The 18,380-nt window shown below is 40.3% G+C and overlaps 1 protein-coding gene across 3 annotated transcripts in view; it reads right to left on the reverse strand.

The window, feature by feature from the left end:
• The window catches only part of Tom1l1 (target of myb1 like 1 membrane trafficking protein), a 43,572-nt gene that overhangs the window by 22,921 nt on the left and 2,271 nt on the right, over nucleotides 1-18,380 (reverse strand). The window contains exons 2-7 of one of the 3 annotated variants that reach the window (XM_051195210.1): nucleotides 17,432-17,516; nucleotides 15,626-15,704; nucleotides 8,484-8,633; nucleotides 7,467-7,589; nucleotides 6,640-6,744; nucleotides 5,333-5,449 (exon numbers count right to left, since the gene is read on the reverse strand). In XM_051195210.1, coding sequence (XP_051051167.1) covers nucleotides 5,333-5,449; nucleotides 6,640-6,744; nucleotides 7,467-7,589; nucleotides 8,484-8,633; nucleotides 15,626-15,704; nucleotides 17,432-17,516 — 659 coding nt within the window. The remainder of the gene's footprint in view (nucleotides 1-5,332; nucleotides 5,450-6,639; nucleotides 6,745-7,466; nucleotides 7,590-8,483; nucleotides 8,634-15,625; nucleotides 15,705-17,431; nucleotides 17,517-18,380) is intronic. The other 2 variants (XM_051195301.1, XM_051195386.1) reach the window with 2 other exon arrangements.

Raw genomic sequence — 18,380 nt, forward strand, 5'->3', positions numbered from 1 at the left:
CCCACACTCTCTACCCACATAAGGAATGCAGTCTCCACCCAGTGAAGGTCTAAGTCCACAGAGACAAGGCAGTAAGGAAAGGAGAGGCTGATGATATACCTGAGGTTCTCAGGAAGTGCAGGAGCCCTGTGAGGCAAGCTTGGAGATCTAATGGCTTAACATGGACCGGAGAAACAGGGATGGACTTCCAGATAAAAGGACATGGAGAACAAGTTCCAAATAAATGAAGTCACCATTAAAATGTGAGCAGAGGTGCAGAAAACAAGAGGTGTTCATGCTAGCCAATAGTCCCTGGTTATGCGAATGTGCAGGAAAGGTCCAACAAGTTTTGAGTGGACATTTCTATTTGCTGACCACTTTCCTTCTTTTTATCTTCCAGATCCAGTGACTACACTTAACACCCTCTTCTGTTCTATTGGCTGCATCTTAAGGACTTTAATGGCCACTGGCTTCTGATAGGTTCAACCAACTGACTGGGAGTACTGGCAGATTATGGGAGGAAGGGATAAAGGAATGTTCTGGATATTACATATGTCCACTTCTGCCAGTAGTGCCAGTGTGTTCAGGACACACTCTACACATAATTCCTTCCTGTTAGTTCCTCCTCTCACCAGAATGCTCATCTCTGATGACCACCAAGAACAGTGGTTCCCAAGCTGTGGACACGGCCCTTTGGGGTCACATTTCAGGTATCCTGCATATCAGATATTTACATTACAGTTTATAACAGTAGCAAAATTACAGTTATGAAGTAGCATTGAAAACAATGTTATGGTTGGGGGTCACCACAACACGAGGAACTGTATTAAAAAGCCGCAGCTTTAGGAATGTTGAGGTGTCACTGAGTTAGACTCATACTGATCCTCCAGAATCCCCTGAAGTTTCTACAAAGCTGGCCAATCAGGAAATAGAGCTTATCAGCCATCACCCAGGGTTCATCTACTACTGGTCCCCCAGTTCAGACAGGTATAAGAAAAACTGAAACAGTGAAAAAATAAGAATCTAAAGAATCACTCTTTTCATCCACAGTCAATCTTTGTTGCTCTCAATTACAATTTTTATCTTGAAACATAGGTGTCTAGTTATTACTCTCCATAGACTAGTACATCCAGTTCATTGTTTTAGATTAACCATAGTGGTTGATTAAAGAAGGTTGATTGGAATAAAAATATATTTGGCGAAAGAAATTAGGGTCTTCTGGGCCATGGTGGCACATGCCTTTAATCCCAGCACTTGAGAGGCAGAGGCAGGCAGATTATCTGTGAGTTCGAGGCCAGCCTGGTCTATAGAGCGAGTTCCAGGACTGTTACACAGAGAAATCTTGTCTCAAAAAAAAAAAAAAAAATCAAAAAAAGAAAAAAGAAGAAATTAAGCAGTGTTCACACTGGATTGTTATGAATTACTTGCAAAAAAAGCAAGGGGAGAAAAGGAAAGTTAAATGCTGTGTAGTGTTTGTCACAAACCTGATCTGTGTCATAAGTGAGCATGGGCTGGACTCTAACCCTGACTCATCACTTAAATGTCCTTGTTATGCAGAGAAATACACAGCCCTGGGCTCTGGCATCAGAACAGCAACCAGCAACCAACAACCATACTTGAAAACCACTGAACATCTACACCCACACATTGAGACAAAAAGATATTTGTTCTGAATGGAATAACATATAGAACTCGGCTTACATACTTAAATGGGGCATTTTGGCACACATTCTTACTGAAGGATTGTTTGCCATGGACGGGTGAGAACATGAGAGGAAACTTAAGAGTCACTTCATTTTAGAGTTTGGAACAGTATTGGGAAGATCATGGGAAACTAGGAATATTGCCATAGCAACTTTTAAAAGTTGCTATCTGTAGCATGCCCTTTTCTTTTGGTATTTGTTTTTAAATTTTAATTTACCATACTTGTTAGCAATACAACCTACAAGTTTTATATCTAAAACTGGGCCTATTGTGTTTTTCTTTAAGGATTACTACATATGAACTCCAATGATTGATTTTTCTTTTATTCTCCTACACTAATAGGATGCCATTAATACTACTTTTGTCTATTAAGTATCATGTAAGCTCTTCATGTCATATAATTAGCAAAAGTCCAAGGAAAGTAAAGAACCCCAAGAACTGAGCAAAAGATGCTCCTAAATAAAATATGCCTACATTGGTGATTGAATGTAATCATTTGAGCCAGGTGTAGTTCCATACATCTGTAACTCCAGCATTTAGAAGACTGAGGCAGGAGGATTGCCATGAGTTTGACAGGCTGGGTTTTACAATAAATACAAAAATATTGATTATAAAGACCCTGTTTTTTTTTTTTAATTATCTGTTGCTTCAAGTTATATTATTCTTACGTTTCGTATTATTTATTTAGCAAACAGAGATTCTTTGGTCAAATAAGTGTGAAGATGCTGGAGTAAGTGGCTTTTTAAAAATGTCCTAATATATCATAACTATAACTTTTTAAAAGAATAAATGTAGTAAGCTATTTGTTTTACTTGTTTGTTTTTAAGACAAGGTCTCACTGTATAGCCCTGGCTGGCCTGAAACTTACTATGTAGACCAGGATGGCAGATAAAGAGATTCACCTTTATCTGCCTCTAAGTGCTGGGATTAAAAGTCATGCACCACTATGTCAGACAAAACTGGTTTTACAAAGTTTCCATCTATGTACTATTTTTACACAAAATAATTTTACACAAAACAACTTTTAAATTGTTTCCTAAAATGTAGTCTTCCTTTCTAGAATTAATGTCACCAGAAGGATCTTTTAAAATTGAATCTGGTTGTATAGTTTCTCAGTTTCTATACTTAGTTTTTGAGACAAGGTCTCTCACTCTATGGCCCAGTCTGATTTTAAACTCACTACACAGGCAGTATTGGTCTCAGTTGGAGATATTTCTGCCTTTGTCTACAAAATGCTGGAATCGTAGGCTTACAACTACTCATGGCCAGTTTATATGCTTTAGTGACTCTTACTAGAATTCTGATTAAGCTCCCTTTAGGGCATAACATGAGTTCCCCAGTGAAATAGAAGAGATATCTATCCCATCATAACTAGGTCTGGATGCTCCCAAAATGGGAGTTGAAATCATCTTCATATAGTTACACACCTAACAGATAGCATAAGCTCATGTGCATTGATGGAGGAGGAGTGTTTTGAAAGGTGTACATGAGGTCCTAGTGGTCTTTGCTATGGGCTTGTATAGATAGAGATTACCTGTGGAGATTCCTGTTTAATTTTTATAACAATATTTAAGGAAATTTGTGGTAGATTCATTTTCTTTTTAAATGTGTGTGTGTGTGTGTGTGTGTGTGTGTGTGTGTGTGTGTGTGTGTAAAATGTTTCCAAGTGGGAACAATGATTGGGAGAGACAAGTCTTTTTTCCTACTGCTAACAATATCTGGGAAGACAGTGGAAAGCTTATCACCAGCTACCAGTTTCTCACCTAGCATCACTCCAAGCAGAATACCCTAATGCTGAAAACTAGTACCAACCACATGGTGCAGCCTTGGCATTCTCTCAGCATGGGTCAGCAGTCAATGCCCGACAGCTGGCAAAGAGCCTCTCATGGGATGTAAATGGTTATGAACAGGAGAGGATGTAAAGAAGAGTCCACACTACAGATAGAAAAGCAGATTTAAAAGTGAAACAGAGAAGCAAAAACCATAGCCAGAAAAAAAAGGCACTGCTATAAAAAAATCCATATAAAGTTTTAAACAAAAAGATAATAATTGAAATAATGCATTTAGTGGGAAAGCTAATTAGGGAAACTGATGAGTATGTTTTCAAGAAATAATACATCAAATATAGAATTTTTTGTTTGTTTTTGTTGTTTTTTTTTTTTCAGGAACAATAGCTCAAACAAATAAAGGAAAGTTTAAAACAAAGGAGATAATAAAATTGAACTGGAAATCTCATTGTCTACAACACTATGTAAGACTAGAGAGAATGGAAGACAGATGCAATATCTTCGGTAAAAATGAATAAAAAAATACACCTAAGGCTGATAAGGACCTAGAAACTATCAAAAAGGACAATAAGGGAATACATGTATATATACACAAATATAGCAGAACAGTGAAATATCAAAAATATTAAAGGGAAGAGAAACCACAAAATGGAAAGGGAAAAAATAACTAGTCAATTATGAAACATATGAGGAGGGACCAGAGCTGGATGACTGTTCTCATCAGCATCATAGGATGGAGGAGAACAATGGAGCATCTCCTTCCAAGGACTCAGGGAAAAGAATGCTATGCTTTGACTCTATCCAGCCAAATTAACCACATTTAACATGGAACAGAACATGTTGTAGGCCATGCAAGTACTGACAATTTACTCTGAATAGGAGGGTATGCTTCAGCCACTGAAAATAAGAGTAAGTAGTAGAAAGAGAACACCAACATAGGAATGAGGAGTGGGCTGTGAGAGGAGTAAAAACATGAGGAGGTTCTTACTTTATAGAAAGACTTTGGAATTGATCCCCCCACCACCACACACACACCTCAACTCCTTTTTAAACCAATAAGGATCGGATGGAAGTATATATCTGATTGTTTCATTATGTTAGAGTCTTGCCATGTTACTCAGGCAGTTTTGAACTCCTGGGTTCAAGAGATCTTCCACCTTGGTCTCCCTAGTGCTCGTATTACATACATGAACCATTTTGCCTCATTGCAATTAATAAATACTAAAAATTAAAATAGGAAATTAATAAAACTAGTAGAGGGAAGGTGAACTTATGTAGGTGCAGATGTTAAAAAAAAAAGGACGGGACAACCACCCAGCTACTCGTGTGGGTTCCGGTACTAAACGACCCGGCGTCTGCTCCTCCATCATCAAAGAATCTTTATGTCTACATTTTCACTTAAAATATTGTCTTCCCCACTCACAATCATGCCATAGACTGACATTTTTATCCAGGCCCTTGTAATATCTAACTATGTTGTTTACAAGCCAACCTAGCAAAGGCCAAGGACAGCCCCTTCATTTCTACAGCCCTAACTACAATACAACTACTCAGTGTTTGTTGAGCAGATGGACATAAGGCAATTTTTCATACTTCAAATGTAGGCCTGACTGCATATGACCAGGCTACGAATTACAGTACATTATTTTTTAATAAAAGGGCTAGGGTTGGTCATGTCTGTCACTAATGCCTTTCTAACAATGATTACTGTATCTTTTCATTAAGTTTAGAAATCAAAGGAAGTCAAGATGCAAGGGGATGGGCCATTAGACATGATTAAGAAACCTTCCATCTCCAAAGTTCAAAGTTCCTTAGAAAACAATTTTCCAGAGCTCTTTGCCCGATTGTCACTGGGCTCGTACCTGCAGCAGCTCTATGTCTTCATGGTTTTCAGACCCAGGAATGTTCTCCATCAATATGGCAGTCATCACTTTCACGTTCATTTTCACCATATCCAATTCACTATGCAGTTTCCCAATCTGTGGAAAGCAATGGAATCCCCAGGCATTAAGTTTGACACACGGGCATTAAGTTTGACACACGGACGGTTGGCTACCTTTCTTCCTGCCCACAGGACAAATGCTGGGGATCAAATGCCTTTGCAAAATGTAACATTTTCAAACATACAGAGATTTACCTCAGCAATTGTATAATTATTTTACAACTTATACCCCACTGTTTCCTGAATAGACTTGGCATTTCTTAGAAAAAATCCACAGATATGCCTCAGGAAAACTACAGAGGAAGAAACAAAGTGATCTGGACCAATATGGATAAAGTAGGAAATATTTAGTTACAGAAGTTAATAGGAACCTGGAAAAAAAGAGAAATGCCATCACACATTATCCCGAGTTTCTGGCAAGCAATCATAAAAGAGAAGGAACGAGAAAGGAGGTGCGATTTTAGAGGTATCATAATATTTTAAAAGGAAAGACAAAAAACCGAGAAACACTTTTAAAAAAATGGTTTAAATTATAAGAGGAAGTAATCATGTGGATTTTTAATATAAGAAGCACTGGATAATATTAATATGAAGCCTTCAAACTAATGTAAAGACTTCAACAATAGTATTATAATACAAACATCCTTTTTATAAAAACATTGTTTACTTACTTATTTGGTGTGTGTGTGTGTGTGTGTGTATGTGTGTGTGTGTGTGTGTGTGTTTACATAAGTTGGAGTACCCCTCTTGGAAGCTGCGTCTTTCCTTCCACCATGTGGGGGCTAGGCATTCAATTTAGTCATCAGGGTTGGTGGAAGGCAAAAATTGGCCCTGAGCACAATTTTTACATGTGTGAGAACTGTATTCAGACAAAACTCAATGGGCTAATTCTGCACAGAAACAAATCATGGTGACACAGTTTCCCTAAGTGGCAGTCTCTCCCCCACACAGTAAAAGAAGGGGATATGTATGCATGCAGTCTATTCCTGTCACCCCAACATGTGGGAGGCAGAGGCAACGGGATTATCAGTAATTGTAGGCCAACCTGGGCTATATGGTGAGTTCCAGGCCAGAAGAAGCTACATCTCAGAAAGCAAAATAAACATGCTACTTACTTGAGGGCTGTGTTACATTACATTTAAACTTCATAATGCTATTAAGAAAGCTCAAACTGTAAGTACAATGCTTGAAAAAGACATGAATAAATACAGTTGTCAGTGTTGTTACCTGTTCTGGGACTAATGAAATAGTTGGGTTCTTAGGAGCAATTATAGAAGAAAGAGCAGGTGCTGTAGGGACAGGTGTTGGTTGCTTTGGTGAGAGCTGAGCAGCCTATCAATATAAAATAAGGAAATATTATGACATGCATTAACAAAGGTACCTCCAGCCTGGCTCTCAGTCAGCTGACTCCGACACTAACAGGAAAAGGCCCAGGTAGTTGGTGATGGCTCAAAGTTATCATGAGGCAAAACTCATCTAATATTAGAGAAGAGCTCTAGGCAAATGGCATGCTGTGACATAGGAGGTGTTCATAAATTAGGCTAATTAATGAAATGACTAATCAATAAAGCCTATTGGTTTTCACCAAGACACAGTATGATGAACCACCATGTAAAATTATGGTTTTCCCTTTTCCGTGTTATTAAAAATGTCAAACCAACCCATGGGAAGTCTTTTAACCCCCACAGCTGGTAAGGTTTCTCCTCCATCAGCGAGTTGCTCCCTGGGTCCTGATATGCCACCATGAGTGTACAGCCACAGCAGCCGATCATGAATACGATGTTCTAGGTCAGTGCTTCTCAACATCAGTGTATGTAGAAACACCCAGGACCTTTTCAGAAGGAAGATTCCAGCATGGTATAGCACACTATGGTCAACAAACTGAGCCTCAAATCACACTGTGAGTGGTGAAGCCTAAACCCAGGTTATCCTGTGAGATATGGACATATTCTAATAAATTCTAAGCTGCTGCGAAGCTTAGACTGACCTGGCACTATCCCTTTCACTATGAAAGAGCATACATTACTTACATGCATCAAAGAAAGGGCTCCTACCTCCCGCCTTGTCTCAGCCTCTGCATCCGATGGTGGGAACTGCACTCCCTTCTTCAGCAGGTCAAGGTACACTTCTTTCACTTCACTCACATCCACACCTCCTGGGAAGCCCTGTGACCAAGTCTAAATTCAAGAGACACAGCGTTCCAGAGTGGAAAAGAGAATAGTGGAAACCAATAATACATCTTAAAGCTTACGATTGAAAATTACGCACTTTATTCAGAAAGAAAAAGCTAGTTTTGAATCTTGTGGCCATTTTCAAAAGGACTGAATGGCCACGTTCAAAGGCTAGAATGATATTACGAAGTGTTTTGAATCATCAGACTCCCATCCTTCAGTATCTTGACAACACTGGGATTGATACGATTGGTCATCTACTGCTGCCCTAAATCTAAAATTTAAGCACTCTAAAATCCTACCGGTAGCTTTTCTGCTAAACAACCCTAGAACACAGTTTCTGTATCTGCAGAATCAATCCACACATGACTACCTTCCCCATGTGACATGGATACAATAGAAACTGAAAGGAAAAAGGGAAATGACTACCCGTTCCTCAGCAGAACACTATCCAGTGTCAAAAACTCTTGCTCCACAGAAACCCTGCCTAACATGCATGAAGCCCTGGGCTCAATCCTCACCACTGCATAAACTGGGTACTTGGGAGGTGGAGATAGGAACATAAGTTCAAGATCACCCTTGTCCTCACATAGAGAGTTAGAGGACAGCTTGGATAAGAGAGAGAGAGAGAGAGAGAGAGAGAGAGAGAGAGAGAGAGAGAGAGAGAGAGAGAGAGAGAGAGAGAGAGAGAATGTCAAAAGAAAGAAAGAGAGAAAGGAAGATAGGAAGAAAGGGAGAGAGAGAGGAAGGAAGGAAGGAAGAATGAAAAGGGAGGAAGGCAAGGAGGAAGAGAGAGAGTGAGGAAGGGAGGGAGGGAGGAGAAAAGGGAGAAAAGGTATCCCAGGTAACTAAAGGATCGTTTGTATCATTATCTCCCTATATTTAGAAATTTACCCTTACCTTAATGAAATTCAAGATTCTGTTCTGAATGTCCAAGGGCAAGGTATATCTGGGATTCAGCAGCTTCACTAGAGTATCTTTAATGAACTCCTTCTTCACAATCAGAGATTGGAAACTGGGACCACAATTCTGCATGCACATGTCAATCAACTGAATAAAAGAGCAAAGTCAGATGCTAAAGTTCTCTAGAGAATCCCTTCTTGAACTTACGACCAAACAAATGCTTCTAAAAGGTGACTTCTGCTAGCATTGTAATTAAAAAATAGTATTTGCTTCCTAGAATACTAAACTGCCTGGTAAAATGTTAGGTTCAAATATTATGAAGAAGAAACCTAATGAAACTACCCAGAGATAGCACTGATGAGGAGTCAGGATTCAAACAGAGCACTCAGCAGCACATGGTAGCAGATGTCACGTGCTAAATGCAATGCCAAGTAAAACATACATGTTATGCTAGATGACCTAATATTTGCTTCAGGTTATCTTGGGTCAGCCTGGTACCTTCTGGTGTCCTGACTCTGTTAATAATCACACACACACACACACACACACACACACACACACACACACACACACAAACACTGATAGCTGGGAAACCAGCATTGGACTGACTCAGACCCCCTGAACATGGGTCTCAGTTAGAAGTCCTGGGCAGTCTAAAGGACCTTTGACAGTGGAACCAGGATGTATCTCTGGTGCACAAAAGGACTTTGGAAGCACATTCCCCATGGAGGGATGCTCCTTTAGCCTAGAGGCAGTAGGGAGGGCCTAGTCACTACTCTAAATGACTTGACAGATTTCGCCCTCCCTGTGGAGTGGGGGGAGGGTGAGATGGGAGGGGGTTCGGGGGCATAGGAGGGAGGGAGAGGGAACTGGGATCAATACGTAAAATAAGAAAAATAGTAATAAAAAGAAGAGAATACAGAAAAAAAAAACAATGACACATCCTTTCACTCTTAAATGTTCTGCTTTGGAAAATTGCAGTCTGTCTAGCAATAGATTTTTATAGGCAAGTGTGATTATTTAGAGTCAGGTGATTGTATAGGCATTTTAGATAAATCTAGTGCCAAGCTGAGCATTGAAAAATGACCAAGGAAAATAGTACTGAATATATGGCTGTATTCTAGATGGATGAATGCCACTATGGTTTGCATTTGGAATGTCCCACAGGCCCCCTTGTTTAAGGCTTGCTGCTATTTGCAGGATGTTCTGGGCTGTGACAGGGATAGCATCAAAGGGGATTATGGTACTATGATCTCTTTCTTTTTAACCTTCCAGCCATAAGGTGAGCTATTTTGTTCTGCCACAAATCTCTACCATGGCGTGCTGCCTAGACACAGGCCACCAGATCATGAATATCTGAAACCACAAGCCACAATGAACTTTCTTTATAAGCTACCTCAGGTAGATAATATAGAGACTCCTGGAAAGAAGACTAATGTAAATCATGTGCAAAAAAAGTATAAAGATATCTAAGTGTATGAACTGTCACAATGGGAGATTTGTACTCTGCTTTGTCTTTAGTGGTGGCTTCTTGATGTGGGCAAATTGAGAACATTGGAAGGGTACTGTGGATAAAGTCTGTGAGGGCATCATCTAAACTGTACAGATATCTGCTTGGCAGGACAGACTCCAAACATTACCCAGGAGTCCCTGAAGGGAATTCGTTAGTCATATCATATATAACAACAGGGACCAACTCTACTGCACATAGGAAAATTGGAAGGCGAGTGATAGGAGTGATAGAACAATCTTGTAGGCACTGCCCTACAAGGGCGATCTTGTAGGCACTCATCTACAAGGGTAAACTCGAATGGCGTGAGTTCACCAGGAAGAATGGATTACGAAGGAAGAACAGCGGACATGTATTTGCTGAAACAAGAAGACTGAAAGCTAAGAGACCTTCACTCTGCCTGGAGCTGTGGGTACCTTTCATGGAAAGATGAGGGTGGGAGGGGTCTGGGGACCCTAGAGGTAAAATTGGTGGGACAAAATTTAGATATTTTAGGCTTGAAAGGAAAAGCAAACATCCAAATAGGTTTCGCAGAGAACCCTACATCTCCAGCCGCAGGTCAGGAAAGTGAAGGACCCTGAGGGAGTCATCAAGACCACCAAGGAAGAGCAAAGAGGAGGGATACCTAAGACATTGGGTCAGAGAAATGCAAAGAAGGCAGTGAAAAGCAACAGAAAAGAAAGAGAGGAAGGAAGGGAGGGAGGAAGGAAGGGAGGGAGGGAGGAAGGAAAATAATGGTAAAGTTTCCAACAGGAAGAGTGTCAATAGTTACCAATATGGACAGACAACTGAAATGTGTTCACGGATTAGTGGGGCCATTTAACACTTTGAATGAAAAACAGGCACAAACAGGGCTAATAAAGAATGAGCTGGGATGGAAAAACTTCATGCCGATTGATAAAATGATCTAAAGGTAAAATTAAATCTCCATGCCACTTTTAGTTTGGGAGACCAAAGAAACTATGCCCTGACTGTCATCAGAAAAGTGATCCTGGCACCTGACTTCCCAACAATGTACTGTATTTTGAGTGTTACTTTCATGCAATACAAAAAGGAACAGCAGGTACAAAGGCTATACTTTTAAAGCAATGAGACCATGGGAGCAATCAGAAAGCGTTGAAGCTGTGTGCATGAAGCTACTGAAACACAAAAAAGCAAAGGGAGAGAGAGAGAGAAGCAGAGCCCACACCAAAGTGAAATGACTGTGTACTGATGTAAGCTTGCTAGACAGAACTGGAAAGGCAAAGCAGAAATGATGCTGAGCTTGACCAACTCTTAAAAAAGTGCATTTTTTGATGGGGAGGATGCTGGATACAAGCACCTCTATTCAATGAGAGTTAACAGAAATACTTATCCGACTGTTTGTGCTGTCTTGGATAAGGTAACTAGCCTCCACATCTCCCTTTCACTTACAGTAAAGTAAATGATGAATTTCTTGCCTCCCTGTTGCCCAAACCAATTTTATCTTTGACATATTAATACCTTATGATAATAACATTCCTAGAAGGCACATGCACAAAAACCAGAGTCAACACACAGTTCTGCGAGTGTTAACATCTGGAGATCAGCAATCATGCCCTTTGTGGTTTCCTGTTGGAATCAAGAATGTCAGAGCTCATTATTTCTATATCGTTTCCTCCATTATGCCTCCAGCCCTCACCCCCAGCCCTGGCCCAGCTCACTCGGATTTTAAAATGTACGGTGGGTAAATGAGAAAACTTCTATGTGTTGCTTAACAGGTTTTGCTATCTGGTTCTGGTGAAAACGTCCTTAGATAACCCTATCTTTGGAACAGGATAACTAGGTATGCATAATTTGAATTGGAAGAGAGAACTATAGGAACCAAGCAACCAGGAAAAGCAGAAGTGGGTGACTCAAAGCTTTCCCAATCTATTTTTGTGCTTAGTTGAGCAAATCACTTATGTGAATTTGTAGCGACCCTGTCTGCATAATGTGCCTCTTTCTAGGAGCTTGCCGTATGAAATGTGATATACTCTGAGAGGGAGGCACAGAGCAGGACCTCAGCAAATGGGAAGCACTGAGCCCATCTGTATCTATGGAGAATGTTCCAGCATAGCAGAATGAGCTCATCAGCAGAAAAAAAAAAAAAAAAAAAATCTTCACTGACAGCTAGAAGAAAAAGCGCGACTGTACAGTTTTGTTACTCACTACAGGTATCTAAACCGGGTACAGTGACAATACTAGATATTAGGTCTATCAGAGCTATATTTGGATCACCAACAGTGATTGCATCAAAGGAGGACTACTAGCCATGTCTAGAAGAAAGCTGTCTTCTCACCCTTTCCCGTGTGATACACTACTAGATGGACACTCACCTTTTCATATCTCCTGAAATCGCTGTAACTCATTATTAGTGCACATTTCATACAGGACTATTACATTCATTGACTCTCGGGAACTTGTTCGACCACTTTGCATTTGACAATGACAGCAGTATTTGCTGAGATTACTCACAATTGACTCATTCTAGAAAGGGCTCTCTAGCTTAGAGTGAGCAGGCTTAGAACCAACACTGAATGAAATACAAAGCAGAGCATTGACTCCTTGGGCTGGGAGTGTATCTCAGTGGTTAGGTCCCCTGACTTGAATGCACAAGGGTACGGAGTCTATCCAAAGCACAGTAGAAGGAAAACACAAAAGCTACTAGTTTCACTAAAAATATGTCACTGATTGTTGGTAGAAAATCTTAGTCAAAGTCTCAACCAAGGGTAACAAGTCCATGGAGGACTCAAAATGATAGACAGTATTAAAAACATTCACAATCGACTTAGGCTCTCATCATTGCACAGAAATAAAATAGAAAGTTTACATATGGAATGACTTTTTAAATAGTCTATTTGGTAAACTTATAATTGCCTTTGACAGACATTGGGCAATTCCTTCTCTGAATAATTTCTCTCATAATTCAATTTAGCCTAAGAAAATACTGAACCCAGTGCAGAGGCCTAGAGATCACTATGAAAGGCAGTAAGTTGGCGGAGGTAAGACACATGGGTCTTTATGTGAACAACAAGAGGAAATCTACATGCAGCTATAAAGAGTCAAAACCCATTTTGGGAAAATTAATAAGAAAATTTCTTCCTTTCATCCCATGGCCCTTTTTCTATGTTCATGACCTACACACACACACACACACACACACACACACACACACACACACGCCAATCTAGAGACAAGAGAACATTTGTTATTTATCTCTCGGAATCTGGCTTATTTTGTTTAACCCAATATAACTTATGGGAATGAAGAAAGGGGGGAGGGGGAAACAATGGAATACATGTAACATGAAAGAGGGGGTACTACTAGGTAGAGAAAGGGTCTAGTATGAGGGAAATGATGAAGGAGGAGCAGAGGAAGGGAGGAATGAATAAGAAGAATGTTCAGTGATATACAGTAATATATATGTATTAAAATGACATAAAGAAGCCCATTGCTTTGTATGCCCAATTTAAAAACTAAGTAAGAGAGTCTGGAGGGATGGCTTAGTTCTTAAGAGCACTCAGTGCTTTTCCCATGACATGAGCTCAGTTCCCAGTACTCAAGCAGCTCACAAGTGCCTGTAAGCCCAGCTCCAAGGACCTAACACTTCAAACATGTGGCACATACTCACATAGACACACACACATAAATAAGAATAATTTTTAAAATAAATTAAGGGGAAGAAAAAAATGCAAGAAAAAGCAGGTGACTTCCTCGACCTTAATGAACAATGGTAACAATAAAGTTGCATTCTAACCTCTAACCCTTGACTTTCGTCTTGGTTTTCATGTGCTGGTTAGGGGAATCACAGGGCAGATTAGTCATTGTGAAGTGGGATGTAATAAAAAGAAGCAGTTAGCTGGAATAAATAAAGCTTGAAAGGCTAGACTAACAGAAAGGGAGCCTGGACACCCAAAGAGATATGCAGGATCCATGGGACAACCTTCTACAGAACCCATCCACCTCCTCTGAGAAGGCTCTGTCCCCAAATGAAGATGGATAACACAGACTTGGAGATATACAACCAGTGAAACACCAAGGAGGCTTCATGCAACACTAACAGAGGCAAACCACTCAAGAGGGACAGCTGTAAGATGGCAAAGTGATACCCATTCAGAAATGCAGAAGGTGAATACACATTTGTCCCCCTCCTTTATCTTTCTCTCCTAGTTCTCTTAACCTGGACACTCCTGATAGACTCTATTTCAGTGCTCTATCTTAAATATTTCATTTAGTGCTGTCTGTACTTTTTTACAATGGTAAAAATACCTCCAATTAGATCCCCAAGTCTTCCTGAATAGTAGGAGAAATGGAATGAAGTTTGGGGAAGGGAGGTAAGGGACCTAAATCAATTCATTCTATGCTGGTCACTGATGTGTCTGACTCTGTACTGTGTGTGTAAGAAGATGGTGAAGACACAAAGGAAATACATGAGAGACCCGATACCCGATTCATTATGAGAAGTGGTATAGAGGAAAGGGCATGGAATTTAGAATCTTAGGAATGGGTTCAAATCCTACACATGCTACCAATAGCAAGTTACTTTTAGTACAGTCACTGAACATCCTTTGTTTCATTATCTGCACAATGAAACTGATAAGACAATCACCTCCACTGGTGATAAGAGCATCAATCATGTACCAGGCATTTCTGTCTATTTTACCCCCTTCTCATTAGTTCCCATTAGTCTGTGCTCTTCCTGAGCAGGCTGCTATGAGTTAGAGACAGAGGAGAACCCCAAATCCAGGAAGAAGGAAAATGCCTCTAGAACTATAGTCAGACCCAGAAGGGACTGTTCTGTATTTGTAGAATGTATACTATTTATTAATTTCTTTTCATTCTGTCAGTCTCCAAGTACACAGGATGTGATACTTTGTATTCCAGTGTGAATCTACAAAGTAGAAACTATATTCACATCTGTCTTATAGCCTTCTGGTAAACACTGCCCTTACTCCGAAAAACAGTGTGACGTTGGCCATACCTATGTGTTTAACTTCCAGAAGAGATGAGGAAGGCATATGGCTCATTTCTAAAGAAACAAAGGGCAATTCACCAATGAGACTAAAGAGGCATGTGGTCAAAACCAGGGGGAAAGGGGACTATTTCAATAGGAGCTCACATCTGTATCATAGAAGAAACTACACAGGAGAACTGCATAGTTGATGGAGAATGTTCTACAAGTTACATCATCAGAAGAACCTTGTTGAGAGGCTGCCAGTGCCTCAGATTCCTACAGCAGTGCTGGAGGGAAGTAGAAAGCTGTCAGGGAGCCAGGCATCTTTCACAACTTCAATTTTCTTCTTCAAACACGGCCAACAAATTCAAATACACACTTATTGATCCATTTATCGTCTACTGGTTTTTAACCACAAGTTCCAAGATCTTGTTCGGGAAAAACTGATTCTGTGGGAATGTTTGTTTTCTTTCTACAAAAGTAGATGGCATTATAATCAACTGAACTCCCTTCTTCAGTTCTCAGTAGATGAGGCATCTTAAGTCCCAAAGTCCAGAACTCAGTATTATCCAGTGGTCATCTCTAAGACTATGAGTGTATTTATCAACTCACTAAAAATATTAATTCTAGGCAAAGAAACCCCACAGTCTTAATGATAGCATTTAAAGTACTTACTGACAAGGTAAGTTGTATTTCCTTGTGGTTGTAGTTTTTGGAAATTCTTTTCTTCAAAGCTTTTACTGCATCTTTTGGCCTATGGCAATAAATACATTGCAATCATCAATATGGATATAGAAGTGGTCTCCAAGAAAGCAGCGTGCAATATGGAAATAGGAATGGCTTACAAATAAAGATTGATGTGTAATTCTGCTGCCCCTTACCATGTCTAAGTCTCCTTGTGAAATAGATAGATCAAACCACCTGCCACACTCCCACTCCCCCCGTAAGACACAACTCAGATGTGTATATAAATGTATTTATTACATAGAAAACACTGGTCATGAAATGTGTGCACACCAGCTTCTATCAAGGTTCAAAATCGGGTCACATGAAATGTAACCCTAAAACAACAAAAGAAAAGTGATCCCTTTAAGACTCTTAGCATTTCCTGAGTATCCTGTTGGTAAGGGGATATAGGAATTACAATAGTTTGCTAATTCTGACATGCTACAACTTTATGTTAGGAAAATCTGCAAGCAGAGAGTCAAGATTCATTTTATTAGATTTCCCTTTTGCATGATCAATGAAGAAATCGATGATGGTAATGAAAAGGTTCGCTGAGGATCTAAACACAACACGGGGCAGACAATATTATAAACATGGATCTGGGGAGATGCTGAGTAGGCAAAAAAAAAAAAAAAAAAAAAAAAAAGCACTTGCTGTTTAAAGCTTGAGAACCTGAGTCCGGATCCCCAGACCCAAGTAAATTTCTGGTGGATGGATTACAGCCTGTCTGTCATTCTAAGGCTTGCTTAGAAGGTAAAGAGGGGCTCCTGGGGTAAGCTGGCTAGTTGACTAGTCTTACGGCAGAGCTCTGGGCTCAACTGAGAAACCTGGACTCAACAGATAAGAAGGAGAGCAATTGAAGAAGATCCTTGATATTAGCATCAGGCCTCCACACTTACGTGTGTTCACACACATGTGAACACACATGCATCCATGCATACCACATACAGAAACACACTTAAAAAAAAAAACCTGTAAACTCTTAGAAATATCAACCACAGGCCCTTGCCTTTAATATAACCAATAATTAAGCTGCCATGTTTTCTTCATCAACACATACTAGACTAAATCTTCTGTCAGTTGTCCCTCAAAAATGTCCATAGAAATGAGCAACTTTCACCTTTTATCAAAACCTACAGCTGACTGAATTCAAAGTAGTAATCCTTGTCAAAGATTTTTTTTTTTTCCTTTTTTAATGATTGCAAGTTTAGATAGTGTATCGGTACACAGCACGTCCTGTAAGAGTACAGCCGGAACACGGGCGAGCTAGCATGATGAAGGATGAGTACTGTTCCCTGACAAGGAAAGGAAAGACTGCTCAATTGTTTCCTGAATAATCAAGAGGGTTGGTCACACTGGCCTGGAGTACTGAACACCACCAGAGGCCACCCAGCTTCCAGCTTCTGGATAACACTTTTGTTACATAAAACACTGGCAATCAGAGCGTGAGAAATCTCTAAAGAAAAAAAGAAAAAAAAAAAAAGCAATTTATCTGTGTCTTAAAAAGAAAAACTTTTTAAAAGAAGGAAAGGCAAAGAGAGGGACAAGCTCTAATGACCTCTTGGAAACTGTGCACGCTGGAGCAAGGACTTGTCCCCAGTGTCAGCCTGCCACCTTCACAAGGTAGGAGGTGCCTAAGGGACAGCAAAACATTCTTTCAGTGAAACACTCAAAACTTGGCAAGGGAAAACACTTAACTGGAGTGCTGATGTATCTTATTGGAGCACAAATGCACAGATACTACCTTTAACTTACCCGTCCTGTGTGGTGTTAATTATGTCACAGATATGCATGAACTGACCCCAGTCTTCAGTCTGAACTCCAGCAAATGTAGCCTTTTCTACAAAGATAAAGTTGCTTGTGTTGAGCCTGAGCCACAACAGAATAAAAAAAAATGTCTTGTCTTCTTGAAATATTCTGCCTGGTGCACTAACAAGTCATTAAGTCTATGCTACCAAAGGGTAAAGTGATTTCCCCCCCTCCTAAACAGTTCCCAGTAATTCAGGAAATCAATCAGAAGTCAAGTTCAGAGGGATGGTGTTGCAACAGTAATGAGTAAGAAAGCCCACAACAGCTAGCCACAGGGCCCAAACAGACCAGTTAAATCTCCATCCTCCAGGCTCTTACAGATATACAACTTCAGATCTATGGCAGACTGGATAGTCATGAGCAAAGTGGGCTACACATTGAAGGGTCCCTAGCCAGCCTGGCACACATAGCTCTGACAGGCCTTGCCCTTCTCGCCCATGTCTTTCTAGAAACCATTAGATGACATTCCTAAAGCTAGACACCAAGGTCTATTCCCTTATTTGACCACTTCCTGCTCCTGAGGCTGACTACCAAGTGTCAGCTATCAAAGTATTGAAGTCCAGCAATCAGAAGCCCCCTTTTGGCTACCCTAATTAACATGCCCAGTCAAAATTAAACACCCTTTTACCATTATAAACTGCCATTTTCCCATGTGCCACATCTGTCTCCTCTCTATCCAGAGGCAGTCCTTTATCCCTCCAGCATAAACACCCCTTTCCTCCTCTCCCTTGTCCCCTTCCCCTTCTTCCTCTACCTCCTGCGTTTGTCTCTTATTCCCTGCCCTCTGTCCCTCTGGGGTAAATAAACCTCCATGGTGCTGAGAACTTGGTCTTGGGGGTCCTGAGCAGGTACTTTTTCTTTCCCACGTCACTAAATCTTTCCTCATTTATCCCAC

This window comes from Phodopus roborovskii, unplaced genomic scaffold (genome assembly GCF_943737965.1).
Source record: "Phodopus roborovskii unplaced genomic scaffold, PHOROB, whole genome shotgun sequence".
NCBI classification, from domain to species: Eukaryota; Metazoa; Chordata; class Mammalia; order Rodentia; family Cricetidae; genus Phodopus; species Phodopus roborovskii.